This window comes from Balaenoptera acutorostrata, chromosome 20 (genome assembly GCF_949987535.1).
Source record: "Balaenoptera acutorostrata chromosome 20, mBalAcu1.1, whole genome shotgun sequence".
Classification (NCBI taxonomy): domain Eukaryota; kingdom Metazoa; phylum Chordata; class Mammalia; order Artiodactyla; family Balaenopteridae; genus Balaenoptera; species Balaenoptera acutorostrata.
Genome location: NC_080083.1, coordinates 12,645,409 through 12,664,291, shown reverse-complemented (window position 1 = coordinate 12,664,291; position 18,883 = coordinate 12,645,409). Strand labels below are relative to the sequence as shown.

Here is an 18,883-nt window from a genome sequence, read left to right as displayed (position 1 = left end):
TACGTATTTAGTTTTTTAATGCCTGCCATTACTTTGACACTCTTTCCTTCAAATGGTGGAGCCTAATTTCCCTCCTCCTAAATGTGGTCCATACTTAATGACTCACTTGCAGCAAACAGAATGTAGTGGAGGTGATGCTATGTGACTTCCTAGGCTAGGTCATATAAAGGATAGCTCCACCTAGCTCACTCACTGTTGGATTACTTGCTCTAGGGGAAGCTAGCTACCATGTCATGAGGACACTTAGGCAGCCCTTTGGAAAGGCCCACATAGTAAGACACTGAATCCTCCTTCCAGCAGAAAGCACCCACTTGGCAATCACGTGCATCAGCCACTCTGGAGGTGAGTCCTCCTAAGAGATCCCAAGCCAGAGCTGCCTAGCCAGGCCACTTACGAAATCCTGGCCCACTGAAACTGTGAGAGATAATAAATGCTTATCATTTAAAGCCACTCATTTGGTGGGTAATTGGTTATGCAACGATAACTATAATAATATATGTTTAAGGCTTTGTAATATTTGATAAAACTATCCTCTATTGTTCTTTTTCAGAGTTTTCCTGACTATTCTCATTTTTTGATGTCTATAACCTTTAGTATTCATTTGGCTAATGTGTGTGTGTGTGTGGTTTGTATACATACAGAAAGAGAGAAAGAAATTATGTTATAAATTAATTTTAGAAAAATCAACGTCTTTGTCTTCCTATCCAAGAAAATGATTTATTTTTCCATTTGTCCAAGTCTTATTTTGTGTCCTTCATTAGTATGTATTTTAAAGTTTTGTTCATATACTTTCCACATTTATCACTTAGTATTGGTTAGTCCTAGATATTTTTTTAAATGATATCTTTATCCATTTCACATTCTAATGGTTTGGGTCATATAAATAACACCTACTGATGATTTCTGCATATTAAATTTTCTATTTTAGTGCCTTACCAAATTATCTCATTTTACAGTAGTTTCTTGGTTGATTTTCTTAGGTTTTCCATATATACAATTATATCATCTACCAATAGCAGTAATTATTATACCCCAAATATTTCTCTTTTGTCTAATGTATTCTGTGGGTCCCAGAATATAAATCCCGTAAATTCAGAGATTTTTGTTACTTTGTAACCTGCTCTGTTAACAAACAAGCACATGAAATAGTGCTTGGCACAGAGTATGTGCCCACTAAATATCTGAAGTAATTAAATGAACTGCATGGACCGGGAGCTCCAGTATAGGGCACCCTGACCTTGTTCCTGACTTTAGTGTGAATGCGTCTGTATTTCCCCATTAAGCTTGATGTTGGCTTTTAGGCTGACTCAAATGTACTATTATCCCATGTTAAATAAGTATGTGCCTATTGTTATTATATTGAGCATTTTTATCTGAAATGGTTTTTTAATTTTAGCAAATGCACCATTTTTATAACAGTAAAATTAGTTTTCAAAAATTCTTTCCACATTTAAAAGGATTTAAATATTTTAATTCAACAAGTGAAATACAGAAGAACAGTAGCCATAAAACCATGGAGATGGTAATTTAAACAAGAACAGAAAAATGCTTAATTTATACTATTTAAACTTCATCACTACTTAAATTTCATTCATTGCATTAGTATAATATCTCATTTCAGCATCTACAATTTTAACAAATGCTTGGAAAGTTTTTTGTTCAGAAACAGATGCTGGTCTGACAGAAACACATTTAAAAATATTCTTTTTCTGGTCATAGTTTCCAACACACCTATGAACTCGGCCTCTAATCAGTCTTGGAAGTTCACGATCCTGTTTTTTAAAAAATAAATATCAATAAAGTTATTTATTACTTCATTTGAATTTCAATTTTTTAAACTAATAATATGATCAACTAAATATGAATCACTCCAAAGTGCTGTAATTCCCTTACCTCATTTAGGGCCCCACTGCGACAAGACCATAATAGCTAGTCGTAAATGGGTGCCCTGACACAGAAGACCTTCACTTGGGTAGGGCTTTTTACAAGCTAGTGAGCTGCTGCTTCTTAAAAGACTGAATAATTCCCAATATAATGGCACATGAATATTCACTTCTATTAGACTTCCAGAGTCCCACTTTCAGTAGATGACAGACTAGGTAGTTCAGACCAACTTTCCCACTAAAAACAACTAGAACACCTGGATAGAATATTTATTTAAAAATATCCTCATAGACACCAGAGAGATAAAAGGCAGTGAGGAGTTACAGAGACCCCATCTGGGAGAGGACAGGAGTCCAGAATGGGGCCTGATATTTGGGGCTGCTTTACCCCCTGAGGTATCTGCTAATTATAGTCAAGGCAATTTGAGAGTCTAAGAAACTGAGCAGAGCTTCTGACAGCTCATAGGGCTAGGAGAAAAAATGGACTCCAGGGTTCCCCCAAAGAAAAGAGATTCTGGTAACCACCCCACCCCCACCCCAGGCTTAGGGTTGGGAGACTCAAAAGGGTTGTGCCCTAATGGGACTAGTAAGCCAGAAAAAGACCAGCCAGCTCCAAATCCTCTCAGTCATGAATAAAATTATTCTGAGATTTCTTTCGCTAAACAGTCATAAAAAGCACTAACTATAAAGGAAAATGTTGATAATTGCTAAAGGACCATATTAAAGTGAAGATTTTCTTTTCCTCAAAAGCCACTACTAAGACTGAAAAAGCAAACCACAGAGTATGAGAAGATATTTGCAATGTACATAATAGACAAAGAACTTGTACTCAGAATAGTTTTTTCAAAAACTCCTATAAATCAATAAGGAAAAAAATAATTAAGCAGACAAAAATTACAAGAGGCCTGAACAGATTTTTCAAAAGAAGATATCTAAATGGCCAGTAAACATCAAAAGTACTGAACCTCATTAGTCACCAGGGAATTGGAGAGAAATGAGATAGCACTAAACTTATCCACTAGAATGGCTAAAATAAAAAACATTGACTACTAAATGTTGATAAGAATGCAGAGAAACTACAACTCTCCTATGCTGATTGTGAGTATGTAAACTGTTACAACCCTTTGGAAAATTCTTTGGCAATAACTACTGTTTTAGAACATACAAATGCACTACAATTCAGCAATTTTACTTCTAGGTATATACCCAACAGAAAGGCATGCATGTGCACAACAAGAGACATATATAAGAATGTTCACAGAGTATTATTCATGATAAAAAAACCCAGGAAACAACCAAGATGCCCACCAACAGTAGAATAGAAAACTAAATTGTGATATATTCATACAAAAGAATATTGTACATAGAAATATAAATAAATGAACTTTAGCTATATGCAACAACACAGATGAATCTTACATTGTGTTGAATGAAAGAAACCAGACATAAAACAAGACGTACCACATGATACTATTTATATAAAGTTCAAAAACAGGCAGAATTAATTTATGATATTAAAAGTCACAATAGTGGTTACTTGTAGGCAGAAAGCAAGAGGGAGTGAATGGGAAGAGGCACAAGGATGCTAGGGTGATAGCAATGTTCTATTTCTTAACCTTGGTAATGTTCACTTTGTGATACCTTCATAGAATTGTACAGTTATGATTTGTGCATTTTTCTGTATATGTTATATTTTAATAAAAGTTTTTTAAAAACTTATCAGACTAGAGAAAAATAATAAGCTTTCAAGATATTATAAAAATTAATAACATGACAGCTACTATTTCTTGATCATCTGCTATGTGTCAGATGCTATACATTCATACATTTTATTATCTAATCTCCAAAACAACCTTTCAAAGTAGGAATTAGTCTCCCCAATTTACAGATTAAAGAACTGATGCTCAAGAAGTTTAAGGAGCTCACTCAAGGTCATACAGCTAGTAAATGGTGGAGTACAAATTGGAATCCAAGTGTGATTTCAGAATTAAGCCCAATTTCAGAATTAATGCTGAACTCTTTTACAAAGTATGTAAGCCTTATAAGGTTTCCAGCCTCCTCTGTTACCAAGCCTCTTCCCTACGTCCCAGCCCACTCTCTCTGCATTCCCCCAAGTTCATAACCACTACCCTTACCCCCATCACTTACTAACTCTACACTCTGGTAATTGTAAACTACTTGCAGTTTCCTGAACAATCCAGGCTCTGAGCTTCATGTCTTTACATGTGCTGCTCCCTCACCTTAGAATGTGTTCCTCCAACCTCTTCCCCCACCTCCCAACACTTTGGCTTAATTTATTAGACCTTAAATATCTAAGACAAGACTACATTCTTCAAAAATCTTTCCCCAGGACTTCCCTGGTGGCGCAGTGGTTAAGAATCCGCCTGCCAATGCAGGGGACACAGGTTCGAGCCCTGGTCCGGGAAGATCCCACATGCCGCGGAGCAACTAAGCCTGTGGTGCCACAACTACTGAAGCCCGCGCGCCTAGAGCCCGTGCTCCGCAACAAAAGAAGCCACCACAATGAGAAGCCCCCGCTCGCCACAACTAGAGAAAGCCCACACGCATCAACGAAGACCCAACGGAGCCCAAAATAAATAAAATTTAAAAAAAAAACCTTTCCCTGATCTGACCCATCCTCCCTGTCTACTTCTATAGCACCCTGCACACACCGCTTGTCATACCGTTTATCATACCACAGTGTAACATTTATATTTCTGTCTTTCTACGTGAGATTATAAACTCTTTGAGAGAAAGAGCCATTTATCACTTTTATTCCACTTTGTATCCCCTGCATCTAGCACAGCGCCTGGCACATAGTTGCCCTCCATTTTAGTTGAACAAATAAATAATTTTAATATTCATAATTAAAACCAAACAAAATGTTGAAAGTACCACTAAATCATTAACAGAATTTCTACTACAGTTGAATTATAGCCTGCATTTGTATGTTTTTGTTGGCATAGGCTTTGCAAAGAATACTTAAACAGATACTCACTATTTCATAAAATACACAAGGCAGAGTATTTTTCCCATCTCTCAGAAGAAAAGTCTTTGAACAATATGGGCCAGGTGTAACAGCTGAATCGAGAACAGCTAAGCAACATTGAAATAGAGGGGGAAAATATCAGTGTTGGTAAAATGCAAATAAAGTTTAACAAAGAGAAGTTGATACTTAAATAGCTATTCCCACACCAACCTCTCATAGTTTTGTTTATACATTAATAAGAAAACATCTTAAGAGGGAAAGATATTTCTGAAACTGTTTTATTCTAAGGAAAGCAAAATTTCTGGCCCTTTCCAACCTAGGATCAGGTTATATGACAAAGTTTATACAACTGACAATAGCTGGCCATCTGAAGCTTTTTTCTTTGAATGTGTTTGATGGAGTGGTTAAATCCTCAGACCAGTCTACTACATTATAGTAAGCAAAATACACACGTATAACAAATAAACATCATGGTTTAATGAAAAAAAAGCATTGAATTAGAATCAGAAGTCATGCAATTGAGTCTCAGTTCTTCAACTTACTAAACTGAACAACTGTTTAACCTCTTTCAAATCTGTTTCATCTATAAAATTCAAATGATAATTCATGTTTATCTCAAGAAATTACTATCAAATGAGACCATTATTCATTCCTTTAATAACCATCTATTAGGTACTGATAGTGAACATTTGTTATTTTGAGGTCAGCCTCCATTTCCCCTAATAATACCCAGATTTTCCTTTAGGAAATCTCTCCTATGCCATTCTTAGCCATATGATTTGGATGGGATTTGTCCCCACCCCTAGACCCAGGAGTAATCTGAGATTGATGTAAGCCAGTCAGTGTATCCCCTTCCTCAGCTACAGAGCTCAGGGTTGCAGTGATGGGCTTGTTGCCCAGTCAGAAATGATGATATGCAAGGGGTCATTTGCTAGTTTCTGGGAAACAGCAACCAGAAGAAACTATCAAAGAATGTGACTGTGGTACGAGGAAGAATGTGTGGTATAGAGAATTTTGATAATCTTCTTAATGTCATAAGGGAAGAGTCAGAAGCTGCTGGAGAGACCATAATTGGAGCCTCAGGATGAAGCCAACACTAACAGGATAGAAAGATGGCTAAATCTCAAAAACATAATGCTGGATGAAAATGTAAACTCTTTATTTTAAAACACATAAAACAGTAAATAAATATATATAAATTTAAGAAATCAGATGTATAGAGTAAAATTATAAAAGCATGGAAAGGAAAGATACCATAGTGATTATCTCTAGAGAAGAAGAAAAATGGACAGTGGTTTTCAAAGATATCTATAACATAGGTAGGTGGATATTTATTCTCTGTATTTTTCTGTATGTTTACAATATTTCATAATTTAAATTAAATATTTTATTTAAACTATGGAAAGAAATATGTTTTGAATCTCTACTTCTTGTTTATCTCTTCAGTCTAAGTAAAATTAAATTCCAGAAACATTTTACAAAACTCTCCTCCCTTTTAAATATCAATTTAGAAAACAGGCTAATTGTAGGGTGTTTACTCATATCAGTATTCTTCACAAATGTTCTTTCAGAATATTTGATTTATAATTTAACTTATATACAAAATTACTACTGGATTTAGTGTAATATAGTAGAAAGAACACTATATTGAGAATAAGAAGACTTGGGGTCTAGATCCATTTCTGCTGCTAGCTAGCATTATGATTTTTAGTCAAGTCTATTTTAATTATTTGCCCCATTTCCTCACCTACCTCAAGGGTTGGGTTAGATTACTTTTAAGAATCTTTCCATTTTTGACATTATGAATTACAATTCTTCTACCATGAATAATCAAATACATCTTATGTCACACAAATCTATGACAGATACAGGAACTGAAGAAAATCCTAATAAACCATAATCTCCTTTTATAAAATTTTATTTTTCTTTAAGATCCCCTAGGTATTCCTATTAACATTCAAAATTATTGTCCAAATGGTATTAATGAAGTATTTTTGAAGTAGTATACCTACCTAATATTTCAAAAAGAAGTACAGTTTTCTGTGCATGTTCACACCAGTACTTCATGCTTTCAATAACTGCAGATATAATTCTTAAAGAATTACCTTTCTCCTTAAGCTTTAACTGATACAATGATGCTTCCTTTTGAAAAAATGAAAACATAGCATTAGAAAAACCTGTCATTTTTTTCGTCATACTCATTCACTTTTCTATGTAAAGATTCTAGGTCCTTATAATAGGTAAATGTGTAAAATATGTTAAAAGACTACGTAAAATATGTAAAAGGAACTATTGACAATTTTAGTACAGTTACTCCCCTAAATTAAAGGCATCATTAGTACTTTATAAAGGAGGAGAAACTAGAATGCACTTGGAGAAAATTAATCAAGAAGAGGATTATTTTTTTCTTTTTATCTCTGTTTTATATGGGCATTTATTCACTCATTCATTTGTCGATTCTTTGAATATTTTTAAAGCATCATGTGCCAATCCTGTGATAAACACAGGTGAGTAAAACACAATTCCTTTCCCTAATGTGCTCACACTCTAAGAGGGAACCCAGACACATTCATTCATTCATTCATTCCAAAAGTATTTATTGGCACCTACTACTATGTGCCAAACATAGCTAATGAGGAAACAGTACTGAACAAAACAATCTGTCTACCTTCAGAGACTGTACAGTCTAATAGGGGATTCAGAAAATAAATAAATAATGTCAGGAATTGCTGTATCCTATGCATTAAAAAAAAACAACAACAACAGGGTAAAAGGATAAAAAGAGCAGGGATTATTATTTTAAATAGGTTGTTGAGTGAGGACTGAGTGAACAGCAAGTGTAAAGGCCTTGAGATGGGAATGTGTTTGGCATTTTTAAAGATCACCTAAAAGGGTGGAATGGCCAAGATGGCAGAGTAGGAAGACCCTGAGCCCACCTCCTCCCATGGGCACACCGAAATTACAACTATTTACAGAGCAATTATTGATGACAAAAACCAGAAGACTAGCAGACAAGAAATTCTACAACTAAAGATATAAACAAAGAACCACAACAAGACTGGTAGGAGGGAAGATACAAGGTATAGTCAAGACCCATACCCCCAGGGTGGGCAACCCACAAATGGGAGGTTAATTGCAATCACAGAGGACCAGGACCTGGCCTCACCCACCAGCCTGTTGGATCAGTACTGGCATGCCTCAGGCCAAGAAAGTAGGCAGGCCTACAAGAAAGAAAGAGGAAGGAAGGCAGGGAGGGAGGGAGGTAAAGAAAGCCTGATGACATAAGGTCATACAAAAATAAAAGTTGAACGAATTAACTAAAATTTTAAAAGATCAACTAAGAATACAGTGTGCTAAGATACTAATTTTTGGGGAGGGGGCACCTTCCTTCATGAGGGTGGTGGCATATCCAAGAACACTTGATGGAACATTTTTTTCCAACTACAATTACCTTCCCTCCTCTTCCCATTCCTAACGAAGATATGAATGCTTCCTGTTGAGATTACTGCCATAATGAGCCACTGTTACTAAGGTGACTATCATATCATTCTTGTGTACAAGGAAACAAGGTTGAGAACCACTGTGGAACATGCTATATTAGTCAGATTTCCAGAAAAAAAAATGACCCCAGATGGCTTATTGAAAAAACTGCTTACAGGTGTATGGGCAGAATAAACATAGGGTACTTAAGAACTCAAAGACTAACAACAGTAAGAAACTTCTACCACTCCTAGGCTGAAAGGACAAGAGGAGGAAATAAAATTACCAAGCCTGTGAAATCTGGACTTACGGAGGGGCTATATCATGCAGGGACACAGCTACCACCTGAGACACAACATTTAAGCAGGGGGGGAATGGGAAAACCCAACCTCTCTCTCTACCCTTTGATGTCCTGCCTGGGACTTCCACTCCCACTGGCTGACTCCTAACAGAAGCCAGCTAATGGATCCCAGAATGATGCACTATGTAGGACCATTTAGCCTTCCAGAACACAGACAAGGGCAGAGGATAAAGAATCTATTAGACCAGGTGGCGAGCAAGGGAAGATAGCAAACAGCCAGCACATATATGAAAGACATTTACAAAGAATGACTAGAGTGAGAGGTGGAGAGAGGAAATAAGGCTGAGGCACAGGTATGGGGAAAAATATAAACCAAAGCAGAGTCATATTAGAGTGCGTTTAGAGAATTGTGAAGAGTCTGAAATGGCTGGAGCATTGAAGAATTAGTGAAATATGGAATACGAAGCTGTAAAAGTAAATAAGACCAGATTACAGAGCAGAAGTTAGCAAACTACGGCCTGCAGGCCAAATCTACTCTGCTGTGTTTTTTGGGTAAATTTTCATTGGAACTCAGCCACACCAATTAATTTATGAATTATCTATGGCTGCTTTTAAGGTACAACAGCAGAGTTGAGTGGTATAGTTGAGTACTTGTAAGAGAGACAATATGGCCCATAAAGCCGAAAATATTTACTGTCTAACCCTTTACAGAAAAAGTTTGCTGACCCCTATTAAAAAAAAAAAAAAAAGAGTGACATATGAAGAACTTCAAGAATTTTTGCAAGCAATGGATAAACTATCATCATCTCAATAATTAGCAAACAGTGAAATTCAGAACCTGGTAGGAAATTCTAAAGCAACTCTGAAAAGCAGCAGCCATTCACAACCTCTAAGAAAATATTTTGGACACTAACATATACCTACTCCAACAGAACTGGGTATTTGTGCTAATCAAGTAATGTATACCAGGGGAGTGATTTCAAATGCTCTTATCTCTGTAATTTTCTAAATACTTATCTCATTTTTTTAATGTAAATACAAAAATGCAAATAATATTTAAAAGTTTACCTTGAGGGTGTTTTCTTCTGGAAAACCATCCATTTTTTTCTTAAATTGATTTTGTTGAAAATTGGGCTTAAATGCCTGTAATGCACCGTTTTTGTCTAGACTTCCCATTGTGGAGCCAGATATTTTTGATGAATGTGTTTCTCTTTGGTGAGATAAGTTAGTAGATTCAGATACTCTTAATTGTTTCCGTTGTTGAGCTCCCAAATTCACTGGACATGAATTTATTCCATGATTTGTCATTAGATTTGTTCTTTTGCACTGAGGCTTAAAATCATTTCTATCCCAAGTTTTTAAAGTGGTATTTTTGTTGCCATCTCTGTAGCTGAAATAGTTTTGTTTTTTAAATTAGTATTAATTTTGTTTCTATATACTTTTTCTTAAGTGAAAGAAAATTATTAATGAAAATTTGCATTTACATGGTAATTTGTGGTTTATAAACTACTTTGTAATTACTGACCAGTTAGAAATTCCAAATACATCATCACAACAACCCTACAATATATTATACCTATCTTGGTGAGGAAACTGAGTCTTGAGGAGGAAGTAACTTGCCCAAAGTCATATAGCAAGTTACTGACAATCTAAAACCCAGAGAATCCTAGTCTCCCAACTCAAAGTTCAGTGCCATAGAGTATATTTCTAAATTATACAAGCCTTCATATGACAGTGGTTATGAATCCCCAGGGGCCACAGCAGTGAAAGCACCGAGTCCTAATCACCGGACCACCAGGGAACTCCCTGCTTCCTTTTTTATACATTTATTTTTAAATTTTCTACAAAGTAAAATTTTCAAAAGTTAAACTATTGCTCATCAGTGATTTTAAATCACAAGGAAAATAGATATAGACAGGGTAGATAGCTGTTTGATTAGAAATTTTGTACTTTTACTGTGTAGCTTAAAAACCCTACTTATGAATGTTTTAGCATTTTACTAGCTACATTAACCTAAGTGAGCCGTACCAGTTCATCAGAACATGATGTTAATGAGGCCAAAATCAAAAGTATAATTTCTGAGCAGGCTAGTTAAGAGTTCCACAGGGAAAAACTAGTCTAAGTCACAAATGCTTATTTCTGAATAATTTTCCTAAAAATACCACAAGAGGGCAAACAATGCAACCCATACCTTGTTAGGGAAAATAATTCAAGAAAAAGTCTAGGTTCCCTAGACCAGATTATATGGGACCCGAAGCTTGTATAATTTAGGGAGCTTTCGTAAGTAAATTAGGTACAAAATTCAGTATGAAAATAATGAGAAAAGAAATCACCACAAATAATTTAAAAAATTTTTAAGTTGATAAATACCACAAACATCACAATATCCAGGAAAAACTTATTAAGTAATTGCCTAATACACCTCTATAAAATTTTTTCCTACATTAATCACCTCTTCATATAGCAACAATTTTATATTCAACAGAGAGAACAGAAACATAGTTTTCTCCTTCCTCATGGCTGTGGAAATTACTTTTATTTTCATAGTTTAGGAAAGTTTCTTTTAGCTTTACAACTCCTTATTGGTAACAACGCATCTGCAACTTTCTCCAATGTTTTTGTTCAGGAGGTGCTCCTAGCCTGGGGAAATGCCTTGATATTTCTGTTTAAAAATTAATTAATTGATTAATGGCTATCTCTGGATCAGTGTGACTATGAATAACTTTCTTCCATTTACTTTTTTTTCTAGAATGATATTATTTTTATAATAAGAACAGTAGGCTATTATAGAAAAAAAAGAATACTTTATCTTTCCTTAAAAACAATTTATTGAGCTTTCCTGGTGGTGCAGTGGTTAAGAATATGCCTGCCAATGCAGGGGACACGGATTCAAGCCCTGGTCTGGGAAGATCCCACACGCCGTGGAGCAACTAAGCCCATGCACCACAACTACTGAGCCTGCAATCTAGAGCCTGAGTGCCACAACTACTGAGTCCACACACCACAACTACTGAAGTCTGTGTGCCTAGAGCCTGTGCTCCGCAACAAGAGAAGCCACCGCAATGAAAAGCCTGCACACCGCAACCAAGAGTAGCCCCCGCTCCCCGCAACTAGACAAAGCCCACGCACAGCAACAAAGACCCAATGCAGCCAAAAATAAATAAATAAAATAAATAAATTTTAAAAAACCAATTTATTGATCTATCTAAACCTATTTGCCAGGTTGTGCCCAATTTCCAGTTTCTAAAGTCTTCACCTCTCCTCAACTGAGATTTCTTAACCATCAAGTGCAATCCCAATTTCTCAAAGACCAATTATTTAATTGTAGGAGCTTTAGTATAAAAGCTCGAAGATGTTAACATCAGTTCACCCTTGCTTATTGTCTAGTATACTAATTCTGGTAAATTAAACCTATCTTGACAACTAGTCCAATAGCTTAATACCTATAAGAATAGAAGTCTATATTGCTCTTGCAAATTCCATGTTTCAAGAGATTCTAGACAAGGGTTATCAGGTAAAATACAGGATGCCCAGTTAAATCTGAATTTCAAATAAATAACAAACTTTTAGTGTAATTATGTCCCAAATATTACATGTGACATACACTAAAAAATTATTTGTCCATTACCTGAAATTCAAATTTTACTGGGCATCCTATATTTTTATTTGCTAAATCTGGCAATGTTAGCCTAGATTCTAAACCTAAGCATAGAACCAGTTAAAAGATCTTCAACAGATTACCAACTGCCTACTTGGGTTTTCAAATGTCTTCTGCTCCTGGATTTTCTGTTGTTATATTCCAACTGTCTGACAGATCATTTATTATTTCAAATTGGAATATCCAATACTGGCTGCCTATCCAGATTACAATCCGTTACCTAATTCTCTAATGTCTATCAGAATGCATTTTATCCTAGCACTTGCCGCTGGAACTATGCCTCCGAGGACCATCTCAAACCACTGAATAGGCCTAGTTTGAAGCAGCGGTACTGAAGAAAGAACTGACTGGTCCTGAGGAAACTAGCATGAGTAATAAAAACAATACTAAATTTTTAAAAATAAAAATACTGTTTTGTTGTATTAACCACTTTATTAAAAGTTTCCCCCTTTTAAAAAAATATGGTATCTTCATCTACTAAAAGTGAAGGTGATGTTAACTTCACAGGGTTGTTGTAAGGATCATTAAAATAACAACAAAGCACTAGCCAATGACTGATATATGATCTGGGGTTGGTGTTGTTTTCCAATAATGTGTTTCCAAAATTATCTTTCAGTAGTTTGCCACTTACCCAAAAATACTAAAGTCCAACCTAAAAAAATAATCCATGTCCTTTATCTATCTATTCATTTTTTTCATATTATTTAGACATTAAACTTAGATATTTCTGGCAATGACCCAGAAGTACCCTCACCATCTTTTTTTTTTTTTTAATAAATTTATTTATTTATTTATTTTTGGCTGCGTTGGGTCTTCATTGCTGTGCGCGGGCTTTCTCTAGTTGTGGCGAGTGGGGGCTACTCTTCATTGCCATGTGTGGGCCTCTCACTGTTGTGGCTTCTCTTGTTGCGGAGCACAGGCTCTGGGCGCGAGGGCTTCAGTGGCTCGCGGGCTCCTGAGCGCAGGCTCAGTAGTTGTGGCACATGGGCTTAGTTGCTCCGTGGCATGTGGGATCCTCCCGGGCCAGGGCTCGAACCCGCATCTCCTGCATTGACAGGCGGACTCTTAACCACTGTGCCACCAGGGAAGCCCTACCCTCACCATCTTACCATATGCTTATGATTTCATTCTCTGTCTTTCTTTCTTATTCCATCCTATTTACCTTGGAGCTGATTATCTTACTGGGGTAAGGCTGAGCATTCTATTTGGTTCTCAAATATATCTTAAATATATCCGACATTTTTTTTTCATTTATTTTTTTAACATATTTATTGGAGTGTAATTGCTTTACAATGGTTAGTTTCTGCTTTATAACAAAGTGAATCAGCTATACATATACATATATCCCCATATCTCCTCCCTCTTGTATCTCCCTCCCACCCTCCCTATCCCACCCCTCTAGGTGGTCACAAAGCACCGAGCTGATCTCCGTGTGCTATGCGGCTGCTTCCTACTAGCTATCTATTTTACAGTTGGTAGTATATATATCTGACATTTAGATACAGTTATTCTTGACTCTTTACCTATTGTCAATTAGATCATTAATAATCCACAGCAAAATCATAAATTCATGGTGATATTTACAGAAATTTCATTATAACATAATATTATATTATAACATAATATTCTTTGGAAATATAATCACTGCCAAATCTGCCTATTTTTAAAGTTGTATATGGCATGTTCTCTTCTTTTATAAAACACAGCTAATATCACTACAGTTAGTTATTAAGTATATAAATTTCCTAAATATAATTCTGTTTAAGAAAGGAAGAATATATAGAGGAGGAGGGAAGGGAGTAAAGGAGGAGATGGGAAGGAGAAGAATGAATAGAATAAGAAAAATCTTAAGTAGACTCACCTCCAACCACTCTTGCTTCTTTCAGCATTTAATTGAATAGATTTAGACACAGAATCTTGACTTCTCAGGGGATGAGAAACTGAATGTGGTATTTGCCTTTCAAGGAAATATGTCTTATTAACTATTAATAATTTGTTCCCCGATTGAGAAATATAAAAATATAAAATATATATAGAAGAATAACATCAGTCTGTAACAGACACATACATTCATTGATATATATTTTTCTACATACCCTGTGTTCACTGTTTTCGTTAAAGGAGGCAGCTCCGGATTCATAGCTTCCCAGGCCCAATCTCAAAAGATACAAGTAATATAGGTAAGAGTAAGATAGGGAGCATTTTTTGAAATGATTCTTTCATATTTATTTAATATGTGGGGGGAGGCAGTTGAAAGTTTGAAGGAGAAAAGGATTTGAATATATGGACATGTTCTTCAATAGTACTTTGTTGTGGAATTTGTCATAGGCTGCCTTATTAATTTTTTAGATGTCTTTCTTTCCCATTGCATTCTAAGCAAGGTAATAGTTTAATCTGTATCTCTTCCACAGTCAATCCTAGTATAGCACCTTGTATCTCGTAACATAAATTCAGTGTAATCAATGTTTCTTAATCCCAACCCACAGCAAGAAATACATCGAAACCCGGAATATATACAGGCATGGTGTGCATGTGTATGCACACACGTTTGTGTTTGAGAGGGAATATAACAATTTTACTATCAATTCTTATTCTTACTATATGATATACTGACACTTTCTATTCTATTCTATTCTTTTCTATTTTATTCTCTTCTATTTCTTTTTTTAAAAGGTTGGTTATCTCCTAACCTACTAATGGATCAAGAAAAAAAATTTGAAAAACACTGATCTAGTCCTATCTCTTGCCCAATATAAGAATCTTGTTATATCTCTGACAGATAGTAATCCTGGTCAGAGTTTGAAAAGTTCAGTACTTCAGGAGGATGCACACTTCCCTATGGAACAACTCAAATTGTTATTTTTCAAGATCATCTATCATTCATGCTACTTATAAAAATATTTTAAATAGTAGAGAACTTTTTAAATGGCAGAAGATGACCATTTATGCATATCCATGTGAATTTTTAATTTTTTATCCATAAAAATGAGAATAATATGAAATTCATACTTCCAATTCCTCAAATGTGGAAGAAAACAAAATAACTATAGATGTAAAAGTAGATTAAGGTTTATGGTTGCACAAGGATTTTTAAATTCTAGTTGCATAAAATCCTATTAAAGATTTTTAAGTGTGTCCCCCAAAAATGTAAATGTATATAACCAGCATGTACCAAGTATATTTCAGACTGTCTGCCTGTCCATGCCTTCTTCCAGAGAAGTAAAAAGTAAGCAAACATTAAGACCTTTCAGCACAAACCACCACAGCTAATTGTTTCAGATATGAGAGGCTAACCATAAAGATAAATTAGGATTTCAGTGACCTCATTTAATATGAGCTGAAACAGAGGCTCTCTGTCTCTAGAATTTGAATCAAGAGAAACAGAGGGCAGCCAATGATGGGCCCTGGGAACTAGAACTAAAAGGTTATGTTAACACCAAGCAAGAGCAATTTAGTTCACACGCCAGTTGAAGCTATAAGGAAGCCAATGGGATGAAAGAGTGAAAAGCCAATAAATGAAAAAAGGCAAAAATTATGTAAGAAGAGAAAAAAGACTAGGGCCAAGCACTAGAAATTCCTGGGCTTCTACCCTTCCTAAGGTCTACTTTCTTCCATTTTTCCCATGTTCCCATTCACACTTATCCTTATTCCTGAAGGAACTTGAGTTTTTCCATTCTTTATCACCAAATGTTTAAGTCACAAATATCTATACGTGTTTTGAAAAAGAAAAAAAAAACCTTTACAATGTAGGTTACTACTTCATTAGAACAAAGGCTCCAGATTTAAGATACTCCATTTAAATGCTAAGACACCCTTGTAGACAAGGAAACTCAAACTACTGTACTGGAATGTTCAGAAAGAACCAAGTAATCCCTATAATTGGATAGTGGAAAGAAGAAAAAATAAACTTTATATTTCCATTATAATAAAATAGAAATGGTAATTTTCTATAATCCTACTTCTTATTTCCTGAAAATTTTCACCTTATTTTCTTACCTGTTGGTAGAGGAGGGAAATCATAACTGTCAGAAGCAGTACTGATACCTGGATCATTTTTAAGTGGATTGGATGTTAATGGCTGTCTATTCCTCTTTTTCTGATTGAACAGTGGTACAGGCAAACAGCCTAAATTGAATGTACCGATAAATAAGTACATAATAGGCAAACAGTCAGATCTAGTTATAGACTAATTACTAGTATATAATAATACACGATTTGAATTTGTCTGCTTCTATACATTAATTTTATATTTATTACAGATATATTTCTATAGATTTGGAATTTTTTTACACTCTTTTTAAGTTCCCAAATAGCCTTATTTGTCTCTCTAAAAACTCCTTTCTTGTTCTATGTTGACACTGCCTTAATTCCTCTTGTTTGGCAGTAATTCCCATCTCCTCCCTCATCCCCCTACCCTTTCCAAATCCACTTTTTGTTTTCCTTCCTTCCCTCCTGTGCTTGCTTATCACCATATCAACTGGAGGGGACACTTCAAGTACAATAGAGGTAAGGGAGAACCAAAATTTGACCCATTTTGCTTTCCAAAACCCTAACCACTCTCTGACTATGGTAGCATACCCTTTAAGGCCATGGTTCTCAAACTTTAGTTTGACTAAGATTTATCTGTGGTTATGCTTAACATGCCAGTTCCTAGACCCCACCCTCATAGATTTTATTTCAATCGACTTGCTTTGGAAACCAAAACTCTGCAATTTCAACAAGAACTCCAGGTGTCTGTAATGCATATTTTCTGTGGATCATTTTGAGAATGCCTTAGAGTGATAGTAATAAATCCAAATGAGAATAAATACTACTCCAAACCCTCCAGTTGAGGGACCTGGGATCTCAAGTCAAGTCAAAAGTCAGAATTTATGAACACTAAAACTAGAAGGGATCTCAGAGGAAAAAGAGGTCCGAAAAGCTTACACATTGCCACAGTGAAAGAACCTAGATAGGGCCCGAGCTTCCTAACTCTCCGTTCAGATATCTTGCCACTATACCATACTCTAGTTGGTCCATCAACACTTACACTTACATGAGAATATAGACTCTGGTAACTGTCTGATGAACGGCTGGGAAAACGATGTGGGCTCTGGAATCAGACTGTCTAAATTTGAATTACAACTTCAAAGCAGGTTCCAATTACAATTTTAAAGTACAAACTACGGCTATTTCCTTAAACTCATTGTGCCAATATGGCATATAGTGAGAGGCAGAATAATATAGTGATTAAAAGAATGGAGTCTAGGTTCAAATCCTGGCTCTTCCACTTCATAAATTACTTATTTAACCTCTTTGTGCCTTCGTTTCTCATCTAGAAAACAGGGATGATAATAATAACTCTCTCAGAGTTAAATAAATTAACATATAATTAAATGCCCAGAATACAGTACACCCCCCATAAATAATAGCTATTATTATCTTCATTGTGCATTATCATCATTCCTTTGGTTCTCTTCATTCTTGCCCTCTGTCCTTATACTAACAAATTGGGAAAGCAGAAATGGCAGGGGAAGCTATTAGGGAAACAGAAGCACTTCTGAAAATATTTTAAATAGTCACAAAAATATTAAAATATTATTAATTTATTTTCAGCTTAAAAAGCACAAAACAACTCAAGCACATGGGATTTGTAGAAAGAATACAAGAGTAAATCCAGGAAAGTCTGATTTTACTTCCACCTAAGCCACTAAGTGTTTCGTCTTGAGTAAGTTATTTTACTTCCTTCGACCTAAAAAGTAAAGAGGCTAGACTATATGTTCATTCCTTTTATAAGTTCCTTCCAAAATGTTGCATCTATATACCATACAAGGTTTACATAGCATATACAAACTATAGAAATTTTAAAAAGTCAGTCAATACCTGCTGTATTTCGAGTTGAATTTTCATTTATGTTTCTCTTCATTTCCTTCAATATCAAAGTCTATAATTTTTTCTTTAGCGCTCCAACTTTACAACATGAAGTTGTTCGACTAAACCTTCAAAGAAAGAAATTTATACCTTGTATTGTATCAACAACAAAATCAAGTTCTCAGCCTAGTAATTACTGAAATTATGCTTTAAACCTATGGTTTCAAACCTGATAATGTAAACTCTCTGCCAGGCTCTTTTGCTTTCTGAGTACGAATTTACAGCATAACCCATTTTTCCAAATCTGTTTGAAATAAGACTAGTGTGGCTATAATCTTGCTTCCTAAACATATGTGGATTTTCACAGAGTCTACATAATTTATTTCAGAATCAAGGACCCACAATGAGAATAATTCTGAACCAGATCTACAAAGAGGGAGAGGGACTACAACATTGGCAAACATACTTACAAGGCCAGGGAGGAAACATACACAATTGAACTAGCCATGTGAGAACATATTCTGTGTCTCACTTTTAAAGCACTGTGCAGATCATCTGATTTGGCCATTAGTTTGAGATCCCTGGATTACATAATGCCAAAGACTAAGGCCTCACTTAATATCCAGAATAATTGTACTGATAAATTTCCACTCCGTTTCTATAACTTCAAGATTTTTTTTTCTTTTACCACAGAATTTCTGTTGTAGTTTTTTCCATGTTTA

At 35.4% G+C, this 18,883-nt stretch overlaps 2 protein-coding genes across 5 annotated transcripts in view; one reads left to right on the top strand and one right to left on the bottom strand.

Moving 5' to 3' along the window:
- The window catches only part of ASPA (aspartoacylase), a 64,632-nt gene that overhangs the window by 21,790 nt on the left and 23,959 nt on the right, over nt 1-18,883 (top strand). Inside the window, exon 4 of one of the 4 annotated variants that reach the window (XM_057536090.1) lies at nt 17,907-17,986. The exons of 2 other annotated variants lie outside the window; for them this stretch is intronic. The gene's annotated coding sequence lies outside the window, so the exon portion shown is untranslated. Of the gene's footprint in view, nt 1-4,233; nt 4,456-17,906; nt 17,987-18,883 lie in introns of those variants that run through there. One more of the 4 variants, XM_057536089.1, reaches the window with a different exon arrangement.
- SPATA22 (spermatogenesis associated 22) lies at nt 1,581-18,216 on the bottom strand. Its single transcript, XM_007177455.2, has 8 exons — nt 18,174-18,216; nt 16,308-16,436; nt 14,408-14,468; nt 14,173-14,268; nt 9,722-10,043; nt 6,885-7,014; nt 4,882-4,979; nt 1,581-1,772 (listed from the first exon to the last, which is right to left on the bottom strand). The coding sequence occupies exons 1-8, from the start codon at nt 18,214-18,216 to the stop codon at nt 1,581-1,583; spliced, it is 1,071 nt and encodes a 356-aa protein (XP_007177517.2).